Genomic DNA, 9552 nt, shown 5'->3' with positions numbered 1-9552 from the left:
GTGATGATTATAGATTCTTCAATAATGTGAGCTTCTGCTGGAAATATCCATGGCAACCATCAGCAGATCTAGTAGTCTCTAAAAATAAAATTCTGGCAATATCCTATCTTTTATGATTCCCCTCCCCCATGCTCATTTTTGAGCAATGTCAGTGGTGAATGACATTGCCTTGTCAGGGGAGGGAGATTACAAAATAGAGGGAAGAAAAGTGATGGTTATCTTTCTTAGTTCAGGGAAGAGTGACTTTTTAATTAATATAATAAAAATACACAGCCTGGATTATATTAAAAATCTTTTATTTTTAATATTTTATATTTCTCTCAAATTTAAAGCATTTTTTTCTTTAAAAATGAGAAAACTCAATAGTCAACCAATATTTTGGAAATGGCTTCCTCTAATTCCACTAACGCCTCACCCTTGGATAAAGCAGCAGTTTTTAAGCTCAGAATGAGCTGAGAAGCAATTTAATTAATTTATTTTCAGTGGGATGTGGGAATGGGATAAGAGCATTTGCAAATCATTTTCATTTAATTCTTCACCTTTTTCAGGCTAAATGAATGTTGAAAATTTAAGTAAAAAATGAGTTTCGGAGTTAATTTATTGATTTTACCCATGCCAATGCTTGCCATTGGTTTAATGGATTTTTTTACATATAAAATTTGAGAATTAAAAAGCTACATAATAATTATTCCTCACTTCTGTGTATAAAACTATATTTGGAAATGTGCTTTCACCTTTCATAGATCATTTATCATCCTAATATCCCATTTAGAAGACTAAGAATAATTATTGTTTTCCTACAGATAAGAAAACCGAGGGAAAGTGAGTTTAAGTCACATGTGCAAGGTGACATAGTCAGTGACAGAACTAAGACCAGAAGCCAGGCTTTTAATACCAGTTGAGTGTTTTTTCCACAACTCCACATTACTTCTTTAATTAGTGTTATTGATAGAGAATGCTTCATTGTAAGACCTAGACTTTAGTTGTTTTATTCTATATTATCAAAATAGTTCAAAGTATATTTTAATATCAATAAATGTTGACTTTTCACATATTTTCCCAACACTGATTAACTTGATCACTGTCATATGGTCACTAAAGTAGGAAAATAGAGCACTAGAAAGAACTTGAGTTTGGTATCAGGTTTTCATTATACAATCAGTTAATGAATCAACTTTTTAAAGGAAAAAAGAAACAGCATTATGGAAAAGAGGAAATTATGCCCATTTAATTAATCAGTGTCACAAGATTAATGTGGTTTGTTTGCCAGAGAAAAAATTTTCTTTCTCTGTCAAAACATCACTCAAGAGAAAGAAAATATGCAGACTAATACATTTATTTGCAATTCCACCAAAAATAAGCTATCATGCTTCCTAGAACATATCAATTTAATCTAGGTCCTTTGTTACATACATTGAAAATGCCTTGGCTTAATGGAAAATTATGAAGATTTTGATGTTTTCCATCAGTTCCAATATTTTGTGGGGCAACATTCTTCCTTGTTAGCCAGTCATGGTTTCATTTCTAGATAAATGTAATTTTACTTCTACCTTCTTCTTCACTCTACATTATTTCAAATTATACTGAAACAAATGTGCTTTTACCACATGTATTCCAAAATCAGTGTTGTACACCCTAGTAACATTTAGACGCAGAAAGTCTGTAAAATGTGGCCTAAAAGCCACAATTTCTATATCTGTTTCATTTTCTCTAAGAACACAGCCATCTCACTGCTGGTCCTGGACACATATTGTATCTTAGGTCAGATTCTCAAAACAGTGATTTACCTAAGAATAGAAGATGAAGAAGAAAGATTTTCCAAGTTTTAGAAACAGATTTGTTACATCAGTTCTTTCCTTTCAATCAAGGTTTCTTTGCCTAAAGTATTGCCTTTGTTCTGCTCTGGAAACCATACTAATCTCTGAGCCTCTGTCTCAAGCGACAGCTCAACTCTGCTCAAAGATTTTTGCCTTAAATAATCAAAATTTCCCCACACAGCTTCTTTTAAAAGACAGGTGAAATTCAAGTTCTCAGAGTTCCAACTTTCTTCTGTCTTCAGCTTGTGAACTTTTTCACCTGAGTCTTTTCTGTGATCCACAACAATAATTTACACGACTTTACTTGTATTTTTGCGTGTTCCCCCTCTCATGTTTGCCCCTCTAAACATAGCTTAGTACAATAGTATTCAACTATAGTCTTGATTTGAGGCAATTTAGAGCAGTGTCTATACCTTGAGCAGACACATTTCTTCAGTGTGTTTGCGTAGGACTGACCAAAAGTTTGTGCCAATTTACTATTCTTTTTCTGAGATCCACTTTGTCAAGCCAGATACATGCTTCACCGATCAAGGTCTTTTTCATAAACTTCCCTCCATTGGAGAAAAGTAATATCTAGGAAAAAGTAGACAAAATTATATGGATTTAATGTATACATATATATGTGTGTGTGTTTACATTTTCCAACCTCTTTTAAGGATATCAAAGAAACAGCACAGACAAGAGAGGTTAAGGGTATGTGGAAGTAGTAGGTATATTTGTAGGAGAACTTATAACCAAAATGTCCTCAAAAGATTTGCATAATATAAATTAATTCACATCAACACTTTTATTGTTTCCCAAAGGAAAAGATACATTCTGAAAGATAAGAGATAAGAAATGTATAACCAGCTAATTCTAAGTTTATGCTTAAAACTGATAGAAAGTTTTGCAAACTAACTTTGCTAAATACATTTTTTGCTAGTTTATCATAAATTAAATGCAAAAGTATTTGGATGTTGAATAAATAAATAGAAGTTCACAAAGCATTAATTTTATTTAGTATTTCATCTACTGGTGATTTTACTATAGTATGCACTTCCAAAGCGATTTCTTAAGTCATATGCAGAATATATATTATCCCACAGGATCTCACACAAAAGATATTCTTTGTTTGTATTAGAGATGAGTTGAAAGGAAGGTAGAAAGCATTCAATGGAGCTAACCATTAATTCTTGAAAATTCTTTTCATTTTCTCTTAATTTCCTCTTCAGATAATTCACCATTTTTCTTGGATAAAACTTTACTTTTATATTTCTGACTTCAAAATATTTATTTCTAGATACGACCATATTTTCTGGTTTCTGTTTTTGGAATTTCAAATGTCATTGTATATTTTCATTTGAATTCATACCTTCTTATCAAATTCATTTCAGACAAATTCTTGTTCTTTCTCCCCTCAAAATCCCTTATTTATTCACATAGACTTTAGAGTATTGTTTAATTTTTTAAATCCCTTTCACTCTAAAAGCAGTTAATCCTCTCAAGGCATTTTTGGTTTATAATAGCTCTTCTATTTATCTCTAGTGTAAACTTTTTTTATTTGTTTGTTTTTTTGAGTCGGCGTCTCACTCTGTTGCCCAGACTGGAGTTCAGTGACATGATCATGGCTCACTGCAGCCTAGACCTCATGGGCTCAGGCACTCCTTCCGTCTCAGCCCCTCAGGTAGCTGGGACTACAGGTGCATGCCGCCATTCTCACTAATTTTTTATAAAGTTTTTGGAGAGATGCGTTCTCATTATGTTGCCCAGGTTGGTCTTGAATTCTTGGGTTCAAACAATCCTCCAACCTCAGTCTCCCAAAGGGCAGGATTACAGGCATGAATCACCACATCCACTGGAAATATTTGTTTTATGTTGTCGTACCATGGTCTCTTCCCATATTTAAAATAATTTCTTTTATCCTCACCCCCATTTCTTCTTTTATTTCTTGTCTCTAGATCTACTGAAGACATACTACATGCAAAGAATATTTCATACTATGTGCTAGGCTACAGAACAAAGGACAATGACAATTAGGCTGTGCCCTAGAGAAATTGATAGCATAGAAGCAGTGACAGGTAAGTATATATATTATATAACATATACACAAGACAGACTGGGCTTGTTGGCATAATATGATAAGCCAAATGTTTTGTGAATAAAGTGTGATGAATTATACCCAGGGTCATTAGTAAAGGCACTAAAATATGTAGTGTCTTGTGATAGAAGGAGAAAAGAGGTTTGAAGGGGAGGAAAAATATGAACAAAAGATTGGAGGCTTAACCTGACTTGAAAAAATTCTTCTGTGACTGGAGTATTAAATAGAGAAGATGCTGAGACTAAGTCAATACGATTAAAACTCACCTTGTAGGACTCTGAATGATTCAGGATAATGGTGAGTCATTGAGATACATTAATGTAAACTAACCAGGGTTTTAAAAAGATAACTCTGGCAGTGCTGTAATGAAATGAACTAAAGGGATAAGACATTCATGTCAAGTAGACCAGGTAAACTGATGAAATTATTTGAATGCCAAAGATAGAATCCCAAAGGGGATTAGTGGCAGTGAGCATGGAAGAAAAATGTAAATATCATAAATTCAGCAAACAGAGTAGAGATGACTTGGTAGTTGACTGGATGGAGTGAGTGGACTAGAATTCTAAAGAACTCTTGGAGAGGTACTGCTAAGATTTAATTTCTCAAATGTCACATAACATATTATCAGCACATACAAATTGAATAATTGAATGAGAAATAAATAAATACAATATAAATGAAAAATTTAAAATATTAACTATATAATACAGAGTTACCTGAAGAGAATGTCCAGCAGGACTTAGACTGAACCTGAAAGTTTCATTGAATGAAGGCTCTCGATCATGTCTGCATACTCTTGTTTTTTTCTTGATCACCTTTTTTTGAGTAGAGATGTTCATCACATATATTTTCACATATAAATCTGAAAATAAGAATTCAGTCCATTAAGTGTCCATTAATCATATATATTTCTATTGAAAGAATTATAATTGCATCTGAGAGTTCTTTTTACATTTTGTAAAAAGCCAGCAGAATGTGTACAATTTGCTTCAGAAAACATAAAGTGATTAAAGATAAAACCACTTTTCCTCTCTTTCTCTTTTTCTCTCTTTCTCTCTTTCTTTTTTGAGTAACAGTCTCACTTTGTTGCCCAGGTTAGAGCGCAATGGCACACTCATAGCCACTGCAACTTTGACCTGCTGGGTTCAGATGATCCTTCCGCCGCAGTCTTTCAAGTAGCTCAAACTACAGATGTGCACTACTATGCCTGGCCTATTTTTGTTGTTGTTTTTTTATTGTAGAGATGAGATTTCACCAAGTTGCCCAGGTTGTTCTCAAACTCCCGAGCTCAGGCAATCCTCTTGCCTCAACCTCCCAAAGTGCTGGGATTACAGGCTGGAGCCACTGCACTCGGCCTTCTTTTTCTTTCTTGAGACAGAGCTTAGCTCTGTCGCCCAGGCTAGAATTCAGTGGCATGACCATGGTTCAACGCAGCCTCAAACTCCTAGGCTCAAGTGATCCTCCTCCCTCAGCCTCCCAAGTAGCTAGGACTATGGGTGTACATCACCACACCTGGCTAATTCTCATTGCTTTTTTGGTAGAAACAAGGTCCCACTATGTTGTTCAGGCTGATTTTGAACTTCTGGCCTCAAATAATCCTCTTACTTTGGCCTCACAAGCACTAAGATTATAGGCATAAGCCACTGTGCCTAGCCAATGCTCTTATTTTCTTTATAATTGAAATTTGTTTCTCTTTTATCTAATAAATACATCACTATAATATCTGCATTTGAGACATATAGTTAACAACTAGAAAAAATTAGAAGAAAACTTGTTGCATATATTAATCATTCTTTTTTCACATTTTCTGATATATTTGGTGTGTAGTTCAAATTTTAGTTAGCATTTTCCAGAATACTTAAGACACACCCTTAATGAAGTCCTAGATATATCATATTGATCACTATTATACAATTGGATACCTGGTAGATGATCAGGAGACTTAAATTTGTATGTGATATTTCTGCATTGGAGAATTTCAACTATTAATTGTTCACCATCTGTCTTCATTTCCTTCTTCAATGCAATCTTGATTTCTCCCATTACCTGAGTTTTAACTGAAATAATTTAAAAAATTAAGATATGTAATGTCATTTATTAAAAGTTTAGTTCAAACATCCTTTCACACATGCATTTACTGAGTGTGTATTGAGTGCTAAACACTTTATTGTATAATTTGATTACACAGATGAATAGAATACAGTTCAAGCCTTACAAAGTGAACAGTCAATCCCAGTCACAATAGCTACAAAAAAAAAAAATCAAATACCTTCACATCTTTCTAATGAGAGAAGTGAAAGACCTTTAGAGTGAAAACTACAAAATAATGCTCAAAGGAATCAAAGAAGACACAAACAAATGGAAGGATATTCCATGCTCATGGACTGGAAGAATCAGCATTGTTAATTGTTAAATGTTTATCGTACCCAAGGCAATCTATAGACTCAATGTAATTCCCTTTAAATTACCATCATCATTCTTCTCAGACCTGGAAACAACAATACAGAAATTCATAAGGAAACATAAATGACCAAGAATAGTCAAACAATCCTCAGCAAAATAAATAAAGTGGGAGGTATCACACTCCCAGTCTTTAAACTTATTATAGGGCTACAATAATCAAAACAGACTGCTATTGGTTCAAGAACAGGCATATAGACCAATGGAACAGAATAGAGATTCTGGAAGCAAAACCTGAATTTCTCAACCAACTCATCTTCCACAAAGCCTCCACCAACAACCCCTGGGGAGAGGAGAACCTATTCAGTAAATGGTGCTGGGAAAACTAGGTGACCATATGCAGAAGAATGAAACAGGACCCCTACCTAACATCATACACAAAAATCATCTCTGAATGGATCAAAGACCTAAATGTAAAACTTCAAACTATAAGAATCTTAGGAAATGCAGGAGACACCTTTATGGAAATTGGAATAGGCAACCAATTCCTAATCAAAACTCCAGATGCCCATGCTAAAAGAGATAAGATAGACAAGTGGGACCTCATCAAGCTGAAAAGCTTCTGCAGAGCAAAACAAACAATTAAGAGAGTGAGAGACAGACCACAGAATGGTGAAAAATATTTGTCAACTATATATCTGACAAAGGCCTAACATCCAGGATCTACAAGGAACTCAAACATGCCTAAGAAAAACAAACAAACAAACAAACAAACCAAACAGCCCCATTTAAAAATGGGCAAAAGACAGGAATAGACACTTCTCAAAAGAAGATATACGAGCAGCCAACAAACATATGAAAAACTGCTCAGCCTCACTAATCATAGAGAAATGCAAATCAAAACTATACTGAGGTACCCCCTAACTCCAGTAAGATTGGCCATCATTAATAAAACAAAAAACAACATATGCTGGCGAAGATGCAGAGAGAAGGAAATGCTTTTGCATTGTTGGTAGGAGTTCAAACTAAATTAACCTCTATAGAAAATAGTGCTAGAAAGAACGAGAAATCCAGCAGTCCCCCTTCTGAGAATATACCTGGAGGAACTCAAATCATTCTACAAAGAAGTTACCTGCACACACATGTTTATTGTAGCACTATCCACAGTAGCAAAACATGGAACCAACTGTGCTGCACATCAAAACTGGACTGGATAAAAAAATGTGGTACATATGCATGATGGAATATTACTCAGCCATAATGGACAAAATTATGGACTTCACAGCAACTTGGATGGATTTGGAGTCTATCATACTCAGTGATCTATCACAGAAACAAAGCTCTGAGTATCACATATTCTCACTCATAAGTGGACCCTGAACACCTATCATAATACTACAAAAAGGGATTGGCAGTAGCGGGACACTACCAGGAGAGTGGGGACACATAACATCAATAAGGGTAACCTGATCCGAATTGAGGTCCAGTGGGGAGCCTAAAACTTCACCTGTACCTAAATCACCTATGTTCGCAATCCTGACTTGTACCCCATGACTTTAAAATTTAAAAAAACAGTGAACAGTCACATGGAGAGACTGATAGATTGCACAGAGACAATAAAACATGTCAAATTTAACAATAGCCTAGTAACAAGAGCGGTATGGAGAAATACATGTAAATAAATGTTACTCAACAGTAGATTTTTAGGTCAAAAGAAGTGATAGACACGACTTTATCAATTCATAGAGGTATGACTCTATCAATGAATATGACAGTTCATATATTCATCCACTTATTCAATCACCAACAAATATTTTATCTCCTGCTCTGTGCTAAGTATTCTGCTTGGAGAAAAAATATAGTGGTAAGCCAAAACATACATGCTTATTGTTCCCATGGCTTTTGCATCTACTGGGAAGAAATACATTAATCAAATATTTCCACCAATAAATATATAACTAGAAAAAGAGAAAGCACTTCCTGGGGAAGTGCTGCTTAGGCTGAAACCAGAAGGATGAGAAAGAGTTAACAAGGTGAGGTGGATGAGAAGGAACAGTGTATTCACAAAAGGGAACATCATATGAGATATAAATATCTATGTAATTGTAATATACTGTTAATAATTAAGGTCAAGTTAAGAATTTGGTCTTTAGAACATCAGGAACTCATTGAAAGTTTTTAAACATGGCAGCAGATAATTTATTCTCAAACAATTTGATCTCAAGATTTCTTTACACTCTAAAAAACTGAGGGTCTTCAAAGAACATTTTGTTTATATTGATTACAGTTATCAATATTAGAAATATAAGACTTCTAATTTTTAATTAAGATTCAAAATTAGGTATCAAAATGTATTTATTAATTCAGTTAAAATAATGGCAACTGCTTTAATGAAAATACCCATATTTTTCAAAACAAAAAAATAGCTGTGAAAAGTACTGTTTTATATCTTTTCAAATTTCACTAGTACTTGACTTAATAGTGGACAGCTACATTCTCACAGTTGTTTTTATGTTAAATCTAGTACAATGTGTTGTCTTATTTGACTTATATAAAGAACGTTCACACTTACACAGATACAGTGTTGAAAAGGGAGAAGCATTTACTATCCAGATACTGTGAACAATCTTCAATACTACATTAAAATTTAACAAGTGGTAGTTTTTTAAAGGTAGTGGCAATGTGGAATCTGAAACCATATCAATGAAATTTTTGTACTGCTATTTAAAAATTTATCAGTCTATCTTGCGCTTTGAATGGATCTTTTTAGTATGTCTGAATTTGCAACCTCATACATTGTTCATTTTGGAAAATACTTGTTCACTGAATTATGCAGGTTTTCAAAATGTTGGCACACCTCACACAATATTACAAGCAAATTTGTTAATATAACCATCAATGGTATCAAAAAAGCCTTTGAATATGGAGAAGCTCTCAAGTTCAGGAAGGCATATATAAATTTTCCAAAATTCTGCTTTACTGAATTTTATAATCAGTAACATGTATTGCCAATTGCTTTCTTTCTTTTTGCCTCCAACTTTATTTAGGTATAATCAACAAATTAAAAATGTATATATTTACTTTGTGTACATTGTGAAGTGATGAAATCAAGCTAATTTACACATCTATCACCTTACACACATTTTTATGTTGAATACATTTAAGATCTTTTTAAGGAATTTCAAGTATGCATTACTATTAATCATATTCACTATGGTGTACAGTGGATGTCCAAAAAGCAAAGTTGCAAAACTACTT

The 9552-nt window shown here is 33.8% G+C and overlaps 1 protein-coding gene across 1 annotated transcript; it reads right to left on the bottom strand.

Annotated features, from left to right (window-relative positions):
* Window positions 1–300: 300 nt before the first annotated feature.
* On the bottom strand, window positions 301–5947 carry LOC103267443 (protein piccolo-like). The gene is made up of 3 exons (XM_008065039.2): window positions 5817–5947; window positions 4611–4756; window positions 301–2390 (listed from the first exon to the last, which is right to left on the bottom strand). The coding sequence occupies exons 1-3, from the start codon at window positions 5935–5937 to the stop codon at window positions 2250–2252; spliced, it is 408 nt and encodes a 135-aa protein (XP_008063230.1). The 5' UTR covers window positions 5938–5947; the 3' UTR covers window positions 301–2249.
* Between the last annotated feature and the right edge of the window lie 3605 nt (window positions 5948–9552).

This window comes from Carlito syrichta, unplaced genomic scaffold (genome assembly GCF_000164805.1).
Source record: "Carlito syrichta isolate Samal-C Ts95f unplaced genomic scaffold, Tarsius_syrichta-2.0.1 Scaffold308137, whole genome shotgun sequence".
NCBI classification, from domain to species: Eukaryota; Metazoa; Chordata; class Mammalia; order Primates; family Tarsiidae; genus Carlito; species Carlito syrichta.
The sequence above is the reverse complement of the archived record's forward strand: the minus strand, read 5'-3'. Positions and strand labels throughout refer to the sequence as shown.